A 22,455-nucleotide genomic window follows, 5' to 3' on the forward strand; every position below is an offset into this window, starting at 1 on the left:
GATACATCACTGTCAGAGGCCTGAATTTAGAATTGATAAATGTACTGGCTGCAGCACAGATCAGGTTAACGCACGTTTCTGAGGAAAGTTTGAGACTTAATCTTAACTGTAAAATGAATTTACATCTGCCTCTAAACTTTTTTTTCTCACTTCCATGAGTGCTAGATGATTACAGTCATTTTTAACTGTTCTGCGGGTGTGTTTAAACATGTCCCTCACTGTCCTGCTGTGCAAAATATGGAGAGTCTATATGGTGCATAAACACCATTGACCATGTAAGGGAGGGACTCTTACTACGACATAAAGTCTGGAGACATCATGTAATCCTCTGCACAGCTCCACCCGTCCTCAGCCTACTCAGCAAAACGGATTGAAAACATCTGAACATCTGTGGTAGTGTGTGTGTGTGTGTGTGTGTGTGACTAGAAAATCAACATTTACGATCTGTCAACCAAAGATGAGACAGCATGTGAAGACCTCGTCTTAAATCAGGCCTCTGGTTATGGAAAGACATGAGCAAGTTCATCAGTTTGTATTGAAATGCTGCATGTTTTTAATAAACAAGGTAGAAATCAGTGAATTCCCTTTCATTCATCTATAAGAATGAATGAGGACGTGGTTAAAAATGAAGATTTCTCTGCTGAGTGGCTGATTTGATCTCTTTGTCATCGGGAGAGGAGGAGGTGAGTTGAAGCTGATGCCCCCAATGTCCCTCCGAGATGACTGGGCACAATGAAGAGAATCCGGGAAACATCCGATGTGGGAGAACTGGAGGAATTTTCTTGAAAGGAAAGAAAATCCTGGATGGTTTTCTCTTCTTTCCTGGCTGGCAGTGCAGGAAAGCTTCATACTGCACAAGCATATACAGCTGGAAAGGGGATGAATCATTGGAGCGATGAAGAAATTGAATTTATTCATTTATTTTACAAAAATACTCTGAAATAATTGGTGTAAATTGTTTCCATTTTAGGAGGGATGTCTACAGAGCTTCTCTCTATATATAAAAACTATTTTCTCAGGGTTTGGGATTATGCAACATGGAATATCCAGTCAGCTGAGCTTTGTTCCACTCAGATCAGACTAAAATAAACCCAAATATACAGAATATCTTTTCCATGTGCTGTACTTGGTCTCAGTTCTTTCTTCAATAGGAAATGCTTTCGCAGACGCACACAGTCGGACTCGCAGCCCTGTGGCCGGTGAGCTCATGAGGGCGTGTCTGAGAAAAGAGCCAGAAGCAGAGGCAGGCAGTCGGGTTACAGGCATACAATAAAATAAAAATCCAACTGTGACGCCATGGAGATCTGGAAGAGATATTTACACTGTTTAACACTTTTACAGAGACCAGCACCGCAAAGACAACTTATATAGACTTAATGTTGAGCATGGGAAACTTGAGTTTAGGTTTTTCACCTGTTTGTTTGCAGGTGACAATATGAACATATAGAATGTTACATCTTTACGTCTACAAAAAGGAGAACATTGCAAAATGTGTCTTAGCTCAAGTAGCAGTGATTATGCACTTTGCACAGTTCTTTTTGATTTATGAAATAAATTCTCCTTCCTGATCTTCTCTGATCAGATCCATCAGCCTCTCTGCTTTTCATTCGGGTTTTCATTATATAACGTCATCTGGAAAATCCATGAAAGTCCAGGGTAAATGGGAAAAATAATCCTGAAGCACGTAACAGCCTGAAACTTTGCACACAGAGAAAGATCAGTCCCCTAAAGCTCAAGATCAATGACTTGTTCTCTGAGAAATCAACGTAAATGTAAGAAAATCGTCCGATCACACAATGTTATGTAAATACCAGCAGGAAAATGTAATGGGTTCTTCCTTTGGTCATGCCCCACCTCTCCACAACATTTTATGGACATTCGCTCAGTTGTTTCTGCATAATCCTACTTACAATCAAACAGAAAGCACGGGGTTAAAACATATTCTCCCAGGTGGTGGTAACAAAAACCTCAATATTTATCCATTTCCTCGTTTATCTCTCTTTTCCGTGACGTACTCGCCACTTTTCTTCCATGTGCTCTTTTTGTTCCAGGTTCAGGAAAGTAAATCTCGATGTTGAGCAACAAATCAAGTGGCTCATCTTAAACACAAGTTCAATTTACTTTCCTCCCAAAGAAATGGCTCTGACCTGTAACACGTGTTGGTTTATTAGGGATTCAGTCAGACAAAGTTTATCGTGTCTGGTGTTTTTATCTGTTTTTCCATTTTACCTCTGCGTGAGGTTTAATCTGCATAATCTGGTCTCTATAAAAACAGGCAAACCAAAAGTCTTCAAGGAAAGACGATACATTTAACCTCTCTTGTCTTGTTTTATAAGACCAGAAATGTAAAATTGTGATGCATCAGCCGTTATATTGCAGAATCAGAATATAAAGTCCCCCAACACGCCACTAGCCCCATTTGAGACACAGAACAACCATCTTAACCTGCAGTTATCTTATTGTTGTTCCATCTCATCTCAGGTAGAACCAAAAGGGCCAGGAACCCCTGCTGTGAAACAAGTTGGTAATGAAGCAGCAATTAAGACAAGAAACTAGTATTTACCTTAAACACACTACCACCAAATTACTGCAATTATATTTATAAAACTTTAATACAGATTAATTTTCACTGATGTCAAGTTTCAAATGTCAGAAAATACAAATGAAAATACTATGCATGCACAAAATGCTGCTAATAAAAGGCATTACGGTATTATTATTATTTTAAGTCTCTGCCACATGGTCTGAAGCATAATAAAGAAAAATGTATTCAAATATTATCACTTTAAGAAGAAACTTATCCGAATCCTGGCTCGGTAGAGATGCTGCTGACTTCTTACTGTACTGTCTGATTTACTTCACCACATACATGATATGTTTCATTCAAAAATACTAAAACCAAAGACAAAAACAAAAGTAACAAACTCATTTCAAAACAACCACAAAAGTCTAAAAACACTGCTCAGAGTGTGTGGGGAAATGGCAGCAACATCCTCTAAAAGCAGGTTGACTAAGCTCATTTCCAATTTGGGGTTCCTTTAAATATTGATAAAAATTCCCTTACATGAAAGCTGCAACTGCTAAAATGCCCCCCCCCCCCTCTCTTCCATTTTAATTTCATTTGTTTTCTTTATCTTGTGGAAAAATGTTTGGTATCTGCTGAAGCATCGATGCTGAATGTAAACACAAGCCTGGAACCACATTCCCACACTGATATGAAAGGTTCACTAAGTGTAAAGGTCTAAATGGCAATAAGACAGGATGGATGTTAGAAAACAGAAATCGAACTCATTGCATTTTCAGCTAAATTGATGAGAACTCAAATGAATGCAGTAACTTGATATTTCGTTTCAGATGCTGTGAATATTTCCCCTCAAGATACATGTTTTAGATATAAATAAGGTAGGATCACTTCAGATACACCAAGTATTAAAAAAAAAAAAATGGAATAAAAGTTAAAGATATCTGGTCAAAGAAATTATATAAAAAAAGGGTTTTGGTGTCCTAGCGAGTTTTCAGCACGAGGGCACTGAGAACCAGATCAACCCACTGTCGGTCCTGTGAATAACTTCTCAGTTCAGACAGTGCTGAACTGACCCACTATCACGTGACTGAGGTAGAGCATTAACTTTGAAGTACTTCGCTGTTAAAGGGATCATTGAGGCTGTTTGCTACCGAAGCAATAATCATAAGACCACATTAGAAAAAACAAGCGTCACACTGCGACGGACTTCTACTTTGGCTCCTTCATTAGTTGCAGAATAAAAGCTCTTGACTTGGCATTTTGTTAATGGACGGTTACACATCCTCAAGGTTTCCCCTGGGAGCACCTCGGATGGAAAGGTGCAGAAACGAACGGGTCTTCCAGAGCTCGTCCCCCGATGGTCCAGGAGTGCAGCGGCCCCACGGCCACGGAGCCCACCGCGGCCCGCTGCCCGATCCTGGACACGACCCGGTGCACCGCCACCGGCTGCTGGAGCACGAGAGGCTGCGGAGGGCCCCGGGAGCCGAGGGGCTGGGGACCGGGGACAGACGCTGCAGAGGGGACCAGGTGACTCTGAATGTGCTGCGTTCCACATTTAAATAACTGAGCATTAGCTTTTGCGGTTTCCGGCCTCTTCCCGAACGGCGCCTGGAGGAACACATCGGACGCCTCGGTGGGTTTACGGGACGCAGACGAGGAGGAGCTGCCGGAGGACGCCCCGCTTTCTCTTCCAGGTGTTCTGAAGGGAGCCAGCTGGAAGACGTCAGAGGTGACCGGGCCACTGACGGGGTGGGGGGGTAAACTGGTGAAAGGAGCTGGTGTCACATGGTGGTGTGTGCTCGTCTCATCTGATTGCAACGTGTGTTTGTTATGGACGCACGCAGCAGCCATCGTCTGCTGCTCCTCAGACAGCTGGAGCAGGACAGACGCTCCGGAGCCTGTCGGTGCTTTGCTGTGGAGCTCCCTCTGCAGGTCTGTGTGTGGAGGAGAGCAGGAGAACATCAGGACACGTGCTGCAGAGCTTCACAACTACAATCTGAATCTACTGCACATTATACAAACAGACTATTTTCTGCTTTCCGTGATATTAAACACAATGGAAGTGGATGATGAGCCAAATCTGCCTCATTATGATCGGACCCCAGTGACAGAAAGTGATCAAGAGGAAATTTGTGATGACCAACTTTCCAGTTTTTTTTAAATCCTACAAATTCGTTAACATAAACAATTCATTTAGTTCTGTGACTTTCTACTGTGATATGTTTACATGAGGAACTAAGACTTGTAGCGTCACCATCTGAATTTAATTCATCGCTCAAAACTTCTTGTGCAAAACTGTTAAATGTTGTTGATTGTTTACAGGAGTCATTTGTTTAGCACTTGTACTGGCTAAGGAGCTATTGTTATGAGACTATAATTATTATTACCAGTACTATTATCATTATTAATATTGTGTAAAAATATCTTCAGTGTAGAGGCCCAAAAAAAGTTTTGCATTAGGGTATGACATAAACAAACCCCTTTGACAAAGATCTGTACAATTTGGTTGTACAATAATCTGGTTCAGGGTATGTACTTAGTAGGTAGTTAAATATATGAAAAATAATTAGATAGATATATATACATTTTTATTATCCCATCATTTATGTAATACACTTCAAACACGTCTCCGTCATATCTGTTCTGCTCTATTCTTGTTATTTAAGGATCAATAAGTAAGTGGATAGCCAAAAAATAAGCAGTGGCTTTGAGTCGGCCGATCAGACTCGAGTATGAAATTATAACTAATAATATTATTGTGCGTAGCTGAAGTAAAAATCGAATCTTAGAGAAACTAAAGGCATCGACACAATTCAGTAATAGATAAAGATGGAGAGTTTGAATGGGGCATGAAGCTGATGTTTGATCTTACCTGAGTGGACTTACCCTGCTTTCCAAGTAGAATAACATGTTGATTAGTGAATTACACATTAAACCAAACTCAAATATATCATCTCACAAATCAACAAATCACTTTTAAGCCCCTTGTCTCCCACAAGCTTTCATGCACATATATTTCCATGCAAGTATAAGGATCAGAAACTAATCAAATACCATCAATTACTGTTATTATGGCACTTAAACCTGTTAATACAATGTAATATTGAAAATGTATAACTTATTATAAATTGTTTAAATGTTTATTTTACTGACAAAAATAAATTTAACCCATAATTTGGAACAAAATAGTAGTCTTACAATCAAAACTCCACACGTTGACATTCACATTTGTATTTTATTTGCTATTCCTTTATAATTCTTTAATTATCTCACAAAAATAGAAGGAGCACACGATACCACAGCTCTGACGCAGGTTTGGGCCAAACGGACAAGAGGCGTTTCAAAAACACTCGGGGAGAATCCGATTTCAGTTTTGGCAAAAAAAAACAACACCAAAAAAAAACAACAACAACAGAGGACGAGGGGCTCCTGTTTCAAACCCAAGGACTAATCTCACTACCTGTTCGTCTTCACCGATTTCAACAGCACACAGGCAGCGACAGGGAGAAAGCTCGGAAGTTGCATAGGTTTCAAACAGTAACTGCGAATGACTGAGCTGTTCAGTGGAAGGACCATAGAGAGGATGACGAGTCAAGGAGAAAAACGTGAGCCGTGAGTCTTTTAGAGTTTGGGGGCTAGTGTATGACATTGAAATTGCAAGGACACCAATATGTACTACATAAAGTCATTATCATGGAACGTCTTCACCTTTTATTATCAAAGAACGTGGGAATGCCCCCGATAACTTGACCTCTTTTCTCAGATTCTGTATATTCGTATTAAGTTAATATTTATTGTTTAGTTGGTTTAATATTTAAGTTTTAAGGTGAATTTTTTATTACATTTATTCGGATTTTGTTGAATATATCTAACCAGCATCTGTGGACCTCTTTCAGCATTTTAACACAATATGACTGATTTGTTTATATTAAAACCCGATAAATAATGTTACAATAACAAATCAAGATTTTTTTAAATGCATGATTTCTTACTTCAAAAAATGAGCAGTATAAGTAGATGTAGCAAATGCATATGTGTAATGTAGGATATATTATACTTGATATAATTTTCTAGTATTGCCATTGAGGTGGTCTTCATGCACTGTGTTCATGCATGGGAAGTAAAAATGACTTTGTTTGATCCTACAGAAACATTTATATTGCTGATTGGAGCTGATTTTCAAACCCTGGACAGCTGATTTGACGCCGTCAGATGATCAAACCACAGCAGCAACCGTGTCGTGTGGTCACTGTGAAACTGGCCGATTTCCCCCTTTCACAGAACCCCTCACACGAGACAAATCCGACAAATTCGTGAAGCTGTAATATGGAGCGCAGACGTCCGGAGGACAGAGAGACCGGGGCGGGCAGTAAGCCAATACGTGTCCAACCCTCAGAGAGAGAGAGAGTCATGGAGCTCTGACGACCTGAGAGAATTTAGGAGGGAGGGGGGGCTGTGCTTTCAGAAGAGACTTTAATGCCAACGTGACTGTCGCCATGTTCGCAGCAAACAACAACACAAGTAGGCTACTGGAAAACACATCCAACAAGTCCGACTCCACGCACACATACACACATACTTATCAGAACACTGTAGAACCACCAACACACGTGAACGTAACATTCAACAACACTGCCATGCGTTTTTTTTCTGATATGACGTCTGTGATCACTAAAACCCGGTAAAGCGATAAAACAAAAGCTTTACAAAGCACAATTTCCGAAAAACTAAAAAGGTCTAGTTCAAGCGAAGACATGAAACAGGACTAAGATTCCGGCTCGTCCGAAAAACTGTTGACCGCGTTCAATAAAAATATAATCCTCCATCAGTCCATGTAAACAAACAGAACACAGGCTCACTTTCATTTCACAAAGGTGGAATAAGACATGGGATTCAGCCTAATCTCTCAAGTCTAATAAAGACTAGGATTATCATCTATACAGTTCAATGTACCGACAGTTATTGAGTAGATAGAGCCAAGAAAAACAATCCCACAAAGAGGAATGAGTATTCTTCCATATTATTCAGTGATTATGGTGTTAAGAATTATATATATTTTTTTTCATTATAGACTAATATTTATTTCTTACATTCATTCTCTAACACTCTAGTCATATTAACATTTATTAACAGGAAAACAATGTCAATCAATCAATCAATCAAATTTCAATCAATCACCATATATATATATATATGGATGACAGATTTCACATGTAAAGCAATATGTTTTCCACAAGTAAAGCTTTATGACAATGACTTCATATATACATGGGAAGAAGAACCAACTCTATGGTCTGGATAAGAGCCTGCAGTCCAGATTTCTATTTACACAAGTTATGAGTGAACGGCAGGAATGTAGGAGGGATTGCATGATGCGGAATTCGTGTTTCAGCTGATATTTAAAAAATGCAAATGAGTGAAAATGCCACATAGTGTCGTTTCTGTTAGTGCCACAAATTACCTGAATTGTTGTTTCTATTTAGTTTATTTCTACGTTTTTCTATCATAGTTGATTATTCAAGTTTTTTTCATGATTTCATGCATTTTTTTTGTGGGCATGGCACCCTGCTATAAACACTGTTAAATGACCAATGATGGTCATTTAATTCCAAAGCAACCTATCCCTTGCCTCAAGGATCAAATTAAGGTGAAGCACTCTGTCTTGAAAACACGTTCACCTTGAATTGGTAACATAATGTGCAAGATATTTCTTTTTACTGTAGTTATAGCTAGAGCTAAGCAGATATAGTACACTTCAAGGACTCATCCATTCAGCTTAGTCAGTTTACTTAATAGATTATTTTATGGCACTTCACTATTTTTGTGTCCTGCTTTTCTCCACATCACAATAACTTTGTGGTGCTTGTGCTGCAGAAGCTGAAGGAGAGGCAGAATGAGGGGCTATGGCTGTTTGTTTCCAGATTGTGACACAATATCATTGAACGTTTCAGTCTAAATCGATAGCAGCTTTAAACTGTTAAAAGATATTCCCTCCAGCAGCCGAGGCTGACGGAGGCAACACTCCTGCTACTGTGCAAATCAGGCTACATGACACTTTTCAAACAGGCTTCCCTTTGTAGAAGAAACAAACTGACTCTATTTGAACTAACTATCATTTAACTTTTCCATGGTTTTACTTTTTAAATGTGCAAATAAACCTGGGGAGGAGGAACTTAAAAAAGCCGAACAACGACAAATTCACTTGTGCACGATAATAACTACAACCACTTAGAACTAGGCCTATTGTACATTACAACAATGATCTTCTATTGTTTGCTATTAGACACAATGCAATATTGTTCAAACAAACTGGATAGCAATATCATATCCTGATTGACAGAGAGATGCGGTGGTTAATCTTTAGAAAGGATGATGTTAGTGTATTGAGCCAACGGACAATACACGATGCACGGAGACTATGACAAAGAGAAGATGTGAGTGAGAGGGTGAGAGATAAGAGGTGAGGAGAAGCCAAGATAATGAAGTTGATACGGCGGAGAGGGCGGGAGTGAAGAAGCACTAAAAGGCGGAGGAGGCTTCTACTGTAGGAGCTACAACGATGATGGCAGCCAGGGGTGCAGGAAGCTAGCTAGTACAGCAGTGTTGATTGCAGTTATGCTATGCCAGTCCAGTGTTACAGCGTCTACTTGGAGGGGGGGAGGGAGCCGCCTACAAGTCGATGAGCTGGTCCACCAGCAGCAGGGAGCGGGCCAGGCTGGGCAGGCTGGATTCAGAGCCGCCACTGTTACTGCGCGAGTGGCCTCCTGAAACTGGCCGGACAGACAAGGGGGGGGAGAAGCAGAGGAGTGGGATTCACAACAAGCAACACAGCAGTCAGAGAAGAGAGGGAGAGAGAGGTTGAGAGGGAGAGAGGAGAGAAAAAAAGAGGGCAGAGTTTACCCATATAACTCTGCATCATTCTCAAGTGAGGAGGCAGAAGTAGTGCAGACACCTGATCAGTTTGTCAGTAGGTCAGTAATTATTGAGCAAATTAGCATGCGACTGAACCCCAGACAACCCCGGGTGAGTCTCTAATCCTAAAAACCACCTTGACCCGCCTGTGCCTCCTTGCAGAGACTGTAAAGACTTACCTTGGGAGTTCTTCCGCCCTGTGACGGGAATAGGATCAAACTCATCCTCAGTGCCGACCTCTCCGCTGGCTTGTTGAGGCTCAAAGTCCGAGATCAGGAGAGACGATTCTGCAGAGAACAAAAGAAACGTAGGTGTTGGATGTAACAAAATGAAAGCCCAATCTTCAGAGGAAGCAGTAAAAAGAAAACAAAAAGCACATATATATAGTTTGGGACCAAAAATGATTAAACTACAAAAAAAATCATCGAGAATCATCTCAGCTACTTCCACAAGCCATCAACTGCTCTCCCACAGTAAAAGAGATGTTTGATAAGATTTTATGAGCAGAGATAAGTGGTAATCAGGATCATGCAGCTGCTGCACACATTCAGGCTGTGATTGGGAGTTTGTCCTGTCAACAACAGTTAAATGGCTTCCTTCACCAGACACAGAACAAATATGTCAGCCACAGCTGAGGAGCTCTCGGTTTGAGACACATAATTTGGTTTCACAGACAATTCCATTAAAATGAAGAACTTTCCTCTAATGTCAAAAGATTACGACGTTATAGAGAGAAATATAACTCAGACTGTCAAGATGAATTTGTTAAGTGAGGTGGAAATGCATCTGCTGCCACCCAGTGGTTGAAGTCTAGAGACAGTGAGAATGTTAATATCCACAATAACAGTAGATGGTTTTAAGAGTTTGTTGGAGTCTTCCTTCTCTCTAGGGTTGAAAACAGCTTCAAGTCCAAAATGCAATCCATCCATTATCCCTATTGCTTGGGGGAGACCCAGAGCCAATCCAATCAGGTGTTGTGCGAGAATGGGGGGGGCACCGTTGACAGGTCGCCAGCATACCGCAGGGCCAACATACAGAGACAAACAACATTTCAAACCTAGAAATCTATATTTGGTTTGATGAGGCACCTCCCTGTTAAGGATGAATTGACTGGAACACAGAACCCTTGACTTTTAAGTGAATATTAGTAAACCACAGTGTTTTTGTCACTCTAATGCACATTTCTAAATAATTTGTATTCTTCCGGTTTTCTTCTATTTCCCTACGACTGAAATTGACCAACTGCTGAATCACTGTGACCAACACTTCTTTGTGTAAGAAATAAATATGCAGACATCAAGTTCCCAGCGACTCATTCAATGTCCAAGGACACGTCATGAAGAGATGACCTGAAAAACATCAAGATGCTTCTCAAGGTAACTCAGTATCAGCTTGTAAAAACTGAAATGTCAGCTTGTAAAAACTGAAATGTTTTTCCGAGTCCATCTGCAGCTGTTGAACTAAACATTCATCTAGACCACCACAAACGTTTATCAGGCCACATCGGATCATAGTTGTTGGGGATGTTGCTTTAAATCTCACACTCTCTGTGTTCAGGGAGCTCACCGCCTACTTCTGCCAGATTCTTCCCCCATACCTGCTTTAGGCTGCGTGGAGTCTCCAGACAACAGACTGAAATCATCCAGAGCGGAGGCAGCGGAGCTGGGGGCTGAGGATACAGAGGAGGTGGCGCTGCTCGCTGCTTGGGGGGCGGACGGAGCAGAGATCAGGGAGCAGCCCAGGAGAGAGTCGTCTGCAGTGAGGGAGTCTGGGTCAGGAGAAGGTAAAAGTGAAAAGAGGAGAGATTAGAGTTTAATTAAGGACACTGATACTTATACTGATCTTACGCACCTTCAACTACTTGCAAAGAATGCAAAGAATATTTTAAGATTCACACCAGAGAACATTTAAGAGCACACACACACACCTTTTGCAGACTCTTCCATGGAGCCACCAAAGGGATCCGACAAAGACAAGAGGTCAGGCAGCAGGAGGGAAGATGTGTCGGGGGATTTGAGTCCTTCAATCAGCTTCTCTAAAGGCCGGTGAAGACAGAGAGATGGGGTCAGAACATGTACCACTAACAGACTGTGGAATACAGGGAATAAGACTGAGCTCATTGTGTAGTCAAGGTCATGTAAGGATTTACTGATTCAAGATATTCCCAGAGCAGCAGTGGAGAAAGAAAGACGTTGAAATGAACTTGGTCTGATGACGTTTGGTTTGGAGCCAGACAGGTTGCTCGTCTATATAATGTTTAGATCAAGTACTTCAGCAATCATCACTTATTCATGTCATCATCCATATTTAATTGTTTTTTCATTTCACTAAGAATATTTTAGGACAACCAGCACATCATTTTTTCAGATTTCTCTTTAACAATGTGTCTGGGGTTCTTTCGGGAAGACGAGAGCTTTTCACGAATGGCCAAACTGTGTGAGACAGTAACAAAAATACATCATGCATCCACCAGCAGAGAGACTGTGTTTACCTGGTGCATCCAACAGCTCCAGGGCACAGAAAGGATCTGCTACAGCCAACAGCGAAGCTCCCGAGTCTACGATGGCCGACGCTCTTTCAACTGGTCAACAAAGCAACGTTATACAGCAAAGATTTGAAATCAAGCCTAAATAATTAACCTAATATGAATACATTGCCTGTTGTTCATTGGCACATTTCAATACAAACAGTTTAAACCTGGCCTGTGTAAGTCTGAGCTCATTAGCCAATGGCATTAGCTTCATATTTAATGTACAATCACAATAGAGGATTCACACAACTCTTGGGAAGAAAGTGAATGAAGTGTGATTCCTGAAATGTCTTAATGAATCAAACGGACCAGTAGAGGAAAACTAAAAACTCCCCAACATTGTCTTTAAGCAGCTTAAGACTTAAAGCGACTGTATTACCAACTTGTGTATGAGCAAATCAGTTCTCACGTTTGTCTCGCTTGTTAAAAGCAGCTCTTAAACCGTGAGTGGCTACATTTCCTGGGCACAACAGCATCAACTCTTAAATCAATAATCAATGCCGACATTTCTTTCATTGAGAACAAACCCCCCATTTATATTTATGTTCTGCACATAGGAAGCTATCACATTAAGAGGTATACTTCTTGGTTTGACATTACATTACAGTCCTTCAGATGTATACAGTACAATGCATTACCCAGCATGATAACAGCAGTTATGAAGATATGCTACCATTAATCTATAGATGAATCAGTCTTTATGTCAGCTTTGTTTGATGTCCACAAACGAGCAGGAGAACTCAGGAGAACAGTTGACTGTTTATGGGAATGACGTTGACGTTCTGTTGATATTTAATCTTTTAAAATGCTGATGTTTTTTATTTAAAAAAAAGGTTAGAATAGATGTTTTTTTATAATGTTAGAACTACTCTGGATAGACAAGGTTTATGAGTCCGTTTTCAATGTGTTTTGCTTACAAGTTTGGAATGATTTCCAGTGTAATATAATTTTAAGATGTCACTTTGTTATAAGGGAAGTGAAGATCCCTTGGAAATTTGTGGGCCCTGGTCTGTGTAAAAATAAAGAACAGAACAAAACCACTGACTCTAAAGGGAAAACTGTTACATACTTGTTTCCTGGGATTCGTTTTCCACAGTCAAGGCCTGCAGGCCTGGTATCAACTCTTCAGAATATGATGTCTCAGTTTGCGAAGGTAGGTCTAGTGAAGACATGAACTAGTTATAACATCTCCTCTTTGTTAGCTATTCAAAATAATGCTCATCTATGAACACAAACTTTACCTTTGGGCTTCTTGTCTTCCGATTTGAATTCCTCAGCAGTGAGGTTGGAGAAGTTGTTGGAGAAGCTGTCATCGTCGAAGGGGTTCCACGTCTGGGTCGGAGTGATGGTTGCACCGCCGGAGGCAGGAGCAGCGGCTCCAGCTTTGTTCTGGTCCTGGACTGCGTCTCCAGCACCTTGTTGAACTTGCTGGGTGTTGCTTGGCTGAGATGTAAGTGATCTGATGAGACAAATGCACAGAATAACAGATAAAACACACTGAAGAAAACCAATTTGAACTCATATTCCAGTAAATATGCAACTTACAGGTTAAGAGCAGCATCTCCATTAACTCCCTGCAGCTGCTTAGAGTCAGTGACTGGAACTGCAGCGATGCTACTCTCTGTGGCGTCACTCGGGACACGTTGGTGCCCTCGCTCTTCAGTTGTCTTTGGAGAAGCAGGTGGAGTCTGATCAAAAGAAGCATGCAGTGAAAGCAAAACACATTAAAATAACCTCAATAAAACCGATAGTATGTTAAAGCTGGTGATGGAGAGCAGTAGCCCGCTCACCGTCTCAGCAGATTTTTGGCCGATCTCAGTGGAGGCAGCTGAGGGCTGAGATACAGGTGGCTGAGCAGAGGCCGGTTTGCTGGGCGAAGGCTGAGCCGCTGGCTGCTGAGGCTGGCTACCCTGCTTGCGACGGGCTGGACGCTGAGGCGGGGCCGGGCTGGATGGAGTCACTGCTGCCTGCTGGGAGGAGGAGCTGACCACAGAGGGAGTCGTGGTCTGCTGCTGGACTGTTGGCTGAGCTTGAGGTTGGATGTCACTCTTGATCACTGGTGATACTACTGCTACTGGGGGGGGCTCTGCTCCTGTAACTGCGGCTGGCAGCACGACCTGTCACAGACAACGTTACCTGTCATCATCGTTAACATCACATCGGCAAAGCCCTGGCACGAGAGGAATAACTGCAGCCGTTAACTTATTTTAAAAGGGCTGATAATAATAATATAATAATAATAATATCATGCTACTTAATTCGTTTTATTCTGATTCTTTCCTCTTCTTCTGTATTTTTGCACATTTAAACACACACTATAGAAAGATTAGGGTTTGTGTAATCTTTAGATAGCTCCTCCGTGTATTCAGAGAGTACGCACCTGTTTCTGCAGCGCCACAGCCGGACCGGAATGGTTTTGCGACTGGATGAGAGGCAGAGCAGAAGTCTGCGCTTTCTGTGACTGCAGAGCTGCAGTGGGCTGAGCGAGGTTTAAGCTGACTCCTGTGGGATTGTTAAAAGGAACACAGCTCATAACTCTTGAGAGAGCATGAAAATATTTTCTATCTAATAACTACGTACGCAGAGCAATATAAATTCAAACAACATAAAAAGGTTTGTAGGAGGATTTGAGTTAAAGTTAATTTCAAAATAAATGTATTAAAGAGGATAATAAAATATGATAAACACAGGAAATCTAACGGATTTGTAACAGATACAAAGCTGATATAAAATGAAACAGTATTTGAAGTGGCAGAGCGGAGAAAATAATCCCATAATCACTCGGGCCTGTGGTTAGATTGCATTAATTTACGCGAGTCTTAACCTGCGTGCTTGATCTGTTACTGTTGAGAATTGGAGGCTTGAGCGTGTGGACAGAGGATTAGAGGGATTCTAGTGTTTAGTCACATATTTATTCAAATTCTTGGTTTCTCTTTCCATACGTACCAATGGGCTGAGCGGCACCAACAGGGATATTAGGCCGTTTGCGCGGGGTGAGGGCAGCAGGCTGGATGGGTAGAATGCCTGCAGCAGCCTGGGTGTGGGCTGCTTTGGGCCTCTGGCGAGGGGTGATGGAGGTTTCAGTGGTGGGAACAGGATCTGTCAGTCTGGCAACAAAGGGAGGATATTGGCCTTCATGTTAATGATGGCAAACAGTGTGAACATAATTATTTAATGAGTATCAGAACACTGATTGTACCTAATTACTTCCACAAAATGAAGAGTAACTACAGCTCTGATAGGAATACAACGTGCGCAGCTCATGCTTGCCTGGGCTTAGCCTGGTTCTTCTTTAATGCCGCAGCCTCACTCGCTTTGATTGGCTCAGGAAGTTTAGAGGGAATTTGAGAATTCTGGATTAGGGGGGAGAAAAATGACACAATAAAACCTGAAGTTGGCAGATATTCTGTATGCACATGATGAATTAGAGCAGATTTTCCTCCCACAGCTTGACAACGAACATGTTTGTTAATGTAGGTCAGGCAAAGACATCCATTGCAGATTCCGCTGAATACTAAAAAATTCCTCCTGAGAGAAAGCCAGAGAGCCAAATATTTCAGCTGACCCCAGTGCTGACGGAAACTGACCTTCACATTCTGAACAGGGCTGGTCCGCTGAGCTAGTTTAAAAGCAAAGAAGGACACCTGGTAGATATCTGGTCTTTTGTCTGGGTCCGGCTCCAGCATGTATCCTAAAAAAAGCACCACAAAGAAAGAAGAACAGTGAGTCAACGAATAGACATTAACACAAGTGCATGCTTTGTGAAAATTGATATTGAAAAGGTGAAGTGACGTTAAAGAGACACTGACTAATGAGGCAGTGAAGATCGTAAGAGTAGCGAGAGTTATCTGGAATGGTGAAGCTGCCATCACAGATGGCCACCTGGCTTTCACCAAAGGGCAGAGTGAAGAAGCACAGCTTGTACAGCAAACAACCCAGTGCCTGGAGAAGACAATCACAAGCATGCCCCATCAAACCAACAACACAAACAAAGAGAGGAGAGGAGTTTAAACAAGAATCAAGTCACACAAAAAAAAACGTTTCCCCCTCCAAACCACACCAGCAGGCAGAGTGTTCTAAAACTAGTTAATACACAGAAGTTTCTGACTTGTGAGCAGCACAAATGCGACAAAAACTCATTTTTCATTTTTTAAGAACAACCAATCCCTAAAACTCATACAACTTCTATTTACCAAGCCTGTACGTTTAATATATTAATAACAAGACAGGATGTCACTGCTTTCCAATATAAAAAAATCCAGTAACCAACAAAAAAAAAATACACTATAAGCAACACTTTCATTATGTTTAACTGAAATTGTGGCTGTATTTGATTTATGCACTTTTTTCAAGATTACCGTCCTCTTCACTCACCCAGATATCTGCTTTTGTGGTGATAATCTTGTTGTTGTACAGGTTAACCATTTCAGGGGCACGATATGATAGAGTGGTGTATCTGTAAGAGGACAGGAAGAAATTAGTAAGAAACATGCCTGGATTTGACATTGTGTTATTGAAAATTTAGATTTTGTCTGTCTCTAACCTCCTTTGCACGAAACAACAAAATTCAGCGAGTCTTCAGCTTTAACCAAAAGAGTGCTAATGAATAAAAGCAGCAGATATAGACAAAACAGGTGAAAAGAGGCACGCACTTTTTGATCTCTTCCTCCACCGTGGCAACTCCTTCGGTCTGCGGACTCTGGAACTTGTTAGTGGCGCTGCCGAAGTCACACAGCACATAATGACCCTTGTCGTGCAGGAGGATGTTCTCCACCTGTAGATATAAACACGAGATGAGACTCTCACAGCCGCGTGTAGCTGCTTTCAGTTAAGACAACTGGTCTGGACTTTTAAATGTCAGGGGGTGCTGCAGCAACTGACCCGCTCTGCAAAGTCAAACCCCTCTGCAACACACACACACAAACACACACAAACACACCTTGAATATACATATTGAAGTGCAGCCACCTTCACATAATGAAATGCTAATTTAGTAAAAACTGGCACGATCATTTCGTCATGCTCTAACACAGCACTCTCAAGTTTAAGACTTGTTTTTAAATGAGTTGAAGAAATCCAAATGTTTCCATCTGGATTATAACTACTGAGTGACAGTGACTTAAAATGAACATGACAAGCCACACTGCAGTTGACTGAGCTCTGCAGTACTTGAAGTATTTTGACATGTACCTCCTCTTTCCCGTTGCAGCTATCCATAATTTAACACAACTGTACACAAACATATCAACCCCGATTCTTCAAAAGACCTCACAGCAGGGTAATCTGCAGGTGGTGGTTTTTCCCTCCCTTGCACCAGGGATTGGACAACCGGTCCTGTCTGACACGTTGCTCAGCAGAGCGCTACAGGGAACCGAGGTGGCAGCATGTGTCACCTTAAGGTCTCTGTGGATGATGGGTGACTTGCGCTGGTGCAGACGAGAAACAGCGTCGCACGTGTCACAGAAGATCTGCAGCACCTCGACCTCGGTGAAGCCGGTCTGCAGCCTCTGGTTCATCAAATTGACCACCTGCCCTCCTGCAAAATAAAATCCAATTATACAGCAGCACGAACAACACGGATAATTAAGCTGAGAAGTATATCATTGATTTTTTTACTTCTTTAAACACAAATTCTATTCACTTTTACAAAAAAAGAAGGATGTGGTTGCAGCCGCAGCCTGTGTCCCCGACAGTAATCACCTTTGCAATAGTCCATAAGTATGAGAACCTCCCATACATCCCTTGATCCCATAGCAGTGATATTGGAGTCCAGATAGCCAACAATATTCTTGTTACCGACAAGGTCTTTCTGCAAGAATACACAATTTCACAAGCGTTAAAACAAAGTAAGTAACAAAACAGGCAACTGCTGTAAGTGGCTGAAAAGTGTTGCTGTACGATATGATTGGTGAATTGGATGCTCTGGGGATAGAAGTCTAACTGACACAATTTTGTACTTAGAATAAATCTGGTATAATAACGTGATACAAAGTATTGCGACACAAGGTGGGGCAGGGAAGAAACATTTCCATATTTTCCTGGAAAATATGCAGTGAGAATGTTAATGTTGTTAGACTTCTGTGTTCAGTGCGAGAAGAATGATGCAGTGTGAGGTATTCAGAAACAGTAATGTATTAGGTAATGAACATCATCTGAGGTGAGGGACTGTCAATCTATACCTGCCTGTGTGTGTTTGTTTGTGCGTGAGAGTGAGCGAGTGAGAGACTGACGTAAAGGAAACATTATGAAAGACATCATCTTCCAACTCAAGTTGTTATGAAGAGCTGTTTGTAATTCTGTTGAAAGTTTTTTCAAGCAGCTTCTTAAATAACCTGACCATGAATCACTTCATTCCTTCCTGAGGATTCCTACTGATAGAAAAGATTGTATTTCGTGTACAGATCCTGAATTCAGTGAATGATAAAAAAACAAGCCTCTTAAAGCCTCATGATAGAATAATGACATTTTGTTTTAGGCTACCATGACAAACGTGTCTATTTATAGACTAAATAAATCCCATTTCTGCTCTTGGTCAAGCTGGTCTGATGGAGTCAGAATAGTCTCCTTCCACCAGCATGTGACAGTGAATGTATAGCTGGGATGTGATCAGTTCAGTTCTGTGTTAAGTTAGCCAACAGGCATCATTTATTATACATTTGTCAAAGGGGGAAAACTTCAATTTTGGGTACAGAACGATGAATGGTTAAAAACTAAGGTACTATGTTGTCTGTATGAGATTTCATTTAAATCTCTGAAACCCATCTCAGGAGGGGAGAGCAGAACATGCAAAACAATACTGTGTAAACAAAAGCAAAGTTCACCAAGAATCAGATGAATAAATACAGAACCATCCCAACAACACCGCTGCAGGCTGACTGTGTACTGAATCCAGCAGTTATTCATACCGGAGCAAGATATCTTTCATTGGCGATTTTTGGGACATTTGCAGGTACAATTTGGAAAAGCAGTGAGTTTCGTGTTTGCCTTCATGTGTGCATTTTACCTAGCATTCAAACCCCCGCAAGCTCAAAGTGAGAACAAACAGATAAATGTTTAGTGACCGGCAACTCACCATTATTTGGATCTCGAGTTTGCACACCTGCAGATCATGCTCATTGTTGACGTACATCCGCTTCAGGGCACAACGCAGCCCTTGATTTGTTCGCACGAGGAACACAATCGCAAAACCACCTGCAGGATCGGGGAAAGATACCAAATGACACCGTCAGTCTTCAAAGAGAGGATAGACCAACTACAATCCATGCAACCAACATCACATCATTCTCACAAGCTTTGTTAAGGCATTACGATTTGGGAAATTAAGCTGACACATTCTTTTTATCCCCTTTCACAATAAAATACAGAAACTGTCGCAATTTGTATCTGTGCAGACTTGCGTCAGTATGGACGACCAGGACCAAATGTTGCAGCCTTATAGTGTAATGCATTAGTCATGTCATTGCTGCAGGGTTTATTTAGAGGCCTACATTGAGGCCTAACCATCTGGTATAGCTCAGACTGCACTCAAATTCACTGTGACAGAGTGACTCCAGTATCGGGCCAGACAATGCTGATCATGCTGCACGTGACATGCGTATTGTACGGCCCTGTGGCATCGGGATCGCTAAATGCAAACACCTCGTCTAAGTTGAGGGTCGGCTCCAACTTCTGACGCAAGGGTTTTGGTTCATTTCAGCAAGTGCAGACAATCTGATCAGCTGTACAACACCGTCTTCCTACACCGTTTACAATGTAGGCCCTGGCTTTGAAAGTCCTCACTAGCTGGCAGCCTGACACACTGATTAATACTGTGGGGCAGACATAATTACCACAGTATGCGGTTGGGAAAACTGAGCAGATGGGGTGGCTTGAGGAAAATCTATAGTCAATAGTGTTAAGGAATGAGGCCTGAGGATGACAGTATTTTTCGTGATTTAGCATAAATCACTGCAATGTTCTCTTGATTTAATTCATTTATTCACTTTAAATAGCATGTATGCAAGTACACTAGCATGATGTTCAATAAACTGTTGTTTAAAACACCAGAAATCAATGGAAATACATCAGGATTGTATTCCCAGGTTGAATATAATGAATAAAACAGCATTGTTTTGGTCAAGCACATGCCTTGGCAATGTTGTGGTGATGTAAAACATGACAATCACTGGTGTTTAAAACGAAATCCCACATTTGTTATGATCTACTGCTTGTGAGACACCTTTCCTTCATTCATTCAGGTAGGTCTTCATCCACACAATTCATTTCAATGTGTATAGCGCCAAATCATAATATACACGTTCTCAAGGCACATAGAAGGTCAAGATCTGAAGAAGATAGAGAGAAACCAAACAGCTGCCACATCGAGCAGCACTTTGGAGACTGTGGAGAGAAAACCCTCCCTCATTAACTGGAAGAAACCTCAAGCAGAACCAGACCCAGTGTGGGCGGCCATCGGCCTCGACCGGTTGGGGTGAGCGGGGAGGAGGGGAGAGATGGGTGGAAAGAGGGGAGAGGAAAGAGAGATGGGGGGAGGAGAGGGGGAGAAAGAGGAGAGAGAAACTGCAGTGTTACTCAGAGAGGCAGCTTGTAGACAGCAGCAGGCCCCTGTTCTGCATCCAGGATACACAGGGGGCAGATGCGTGGCTGCAGCCTTTCGGTGGGGATGGTATGAGGTTACATCCCTGCGCTGTCACATGACTCTTGTGTATTTACCTTAAGCATGAAGCATCATCATCACCACCACCACCACCACCACCCTCATCATCATCATCCTCCTCCTCCTCCTCCTCCTGCAACTTGCATCATCTGCTCTGTGCAAACCTCCATCTCTCACCTTCAGCCACGGTCTCCTCCACGGTGACTTGGTGTCGCCCGACGGTGAAGGCTCGTCCAATGAAATTTCCGCCTGCGTGACTGGACCCGGAGCCGCCACCTCCGGAGCCGGGCCCGGAGCTGACCAACTCCCGACGGGAATCGAAGAACTTCCTCATGGTGTCCGAGGAGACACACAGGGCGGAGGGTGAGCTGCTGGTGTCTCCACGCACGGAGTGGTTGCACTCACGCAGACCGTGAACCCAACAACGAGTCTATTTTCAGCCTTAAAAACACGCACTGCACCCCCCACCACCCCCTCTCTCCTTTCTCCTCTTGTGCTGATGTGGAGGTTTTCAGCAGGCGATATTTCCCATTCGCTTCGCCAACACGAGCCAGTCGCTGGTGATGTAGCCGGAGCGGCTGAAGCTGCTGTTACGTAAGGAGTGAATAACACCACCCGGGGAGGCTAGAGCATCTCCGGGAGAAAAGTCCTGCTCCTCAGCTATCCCTGCAGCAGCCGCCCGTGGTCGGAGGATACCGCTGGGAACATCGGGTCCGTCTCCATCCCCGTCCGAGCCGAGCTAGCTCCGTGCTAGCCGCTTACGCGCTATGACATTTCGCGTGTAAGGTTATCCAGGTTACCCTCTGAAGATAGCGGCTCACGGGTGCGATGTGTTTCCGACGTGAAACTTCAACGATAGCGTCGCCCGGAAAATATCTTTCCATCCTCATTCAACCGGAACCGACGCCAGTCGCCACATCTCTGACCGTGTGGCTATTTAATTCCCCCCCACTAGCGATTAAACTGTGATTTGTCTCCCCCTCCTTCTCCCTTCCCAGTTAGCTAACGCATTAGCGAGGTGCAAGCGTCTCTCCTCTAACCCGGCCGCAGATTCGATAGGAGCCCGAAGCCTCCGTGTGTACGTGCGGCGGATTTGACATCAACCAGAGAGGTGTTTTTTCAGTTCAGCAGCCGAATCTCTGCAGCCACTGCGATCTTTGGCTGCCGGAGATATCGCAGCATCCTAGCTGTTGCTGTTGACGCGCGCAAGGGAATGTGGGTAATGGAGTTCCACGGCGCGACTGCAGCCTCCCTCCCTCACCTGCGTATGTGGGCATGTGCTGCGTTCACGTCCCGCTAAAATCGGAGGTGGATTAACGAGTGTTTAAAGGTCCAGGGGGTGCAATTTAGTATGGAAAATAATCCTGGTGATGTTTTCACGAGTGTGTTTCACGTAAATTGTACGAATTGTTGTTTTCTTTTCCCTAGAATTGGCCCTTTTCCTATTTGAATTCTTTATATTTACAACAGGAGCCTGTCCACTCTACGGAGGCTGCCATGTTTTTTTTTACAGAAGCCCAGACTGGCTATAAAGGGGGTATAAAGCTGCAACATGTAACTTATTTGTGCTGCTAATGACAGCATTCACTTGTACTGTTATTTGACATTGTGTGCCTCACTTCTTGCTTTCTTTTGTCCTCGTCATCATCTTTTTTTCTCTCTTTCCTTTTGCACTTCCAGCTTTGTGTGTGTGTGTGTGTGTGTGTGAGAGTGAGTCATTGAGAGAGGAACTGAATGAATCTCGTGCTGCTGTGAATAAAGATTTTTACCAATTTAATAAAAATATCGACCACTGTGTGTTGATCAGTGTTGATATTACAAACAAATAATTCT

The 22,455-nt window shown here is 42.5% G+C and overlaps 1 protein-coding gene across 2 annotated transcripts; it reads right to left on the reverse strand.

The window, feature by feature from the left end:
* Positions 1–620: 620 nt before the first annotated feature.
* Positions 621–21,885, reverse strand: LOC133974757 (AP2-associated protein kinase 1-like). Of its 2 annotated transcripts, none has more exons than XM_062412468.1 (20): positions 20,800–21,880; positions 19,039–19,157; positions 17,667–17,775; positions 17,360–17,502; positions 16,619–16,740; positions 16,341–16,422; positions 15,776–15,908; positions 15,554–15,657; positions 15,237–15,319; positions 14,913–15,073; positions 14,347–14,468; positions 13,757–14,083; positions 13,512–13,654; positions 13,208–13,425; positions 13,036–13,125; positions 11,928–12,017; positions 11,364–11,471; positions 11,034–11,204; positions 9,616–9,723; positions 621–4,458 (listed from the first exon to the last, which is right to left on the reverse strand). In XM_062412468.1, exons 1-20 carry the CDS (start codon positions 20,954–20,956, stop codon positions 3,809–3,811), a joined length of 3,240 nt encoding a protein of 1,079 aa, XP_062268452.1. In that variant the 5' UTR covers positions 20,957–21,880; the 3' UTR covers positions 621–3,808. The 2 variants fall into 2 exon arrangements, with proteins under 2 accessions (XP_062268452.1, XP_062268453.1); XM_062412469.1 differs by lacking the exon at positions 621–4,458 and adding an exon at positions 7,732–9,294 and having other exon boundaries at positions 20,800–21,885.
* Positions 21,886–22,455: the final 570 nt, after the last annotated feature.

Source organism: Platichthys flesus, chromosome 19 (assembly GCF_949316205.1).
Source record: "Platichthys flesus chromosome 19, fPlaFle2.1, whole genome shotgun sequence".
Lineage (NCBI taxonomy): Eukaryota > Metazoa > Chordata > Actinopteri > Pleuronectiformes > Pleuronectidae > Platichthys > Platichthys flesus.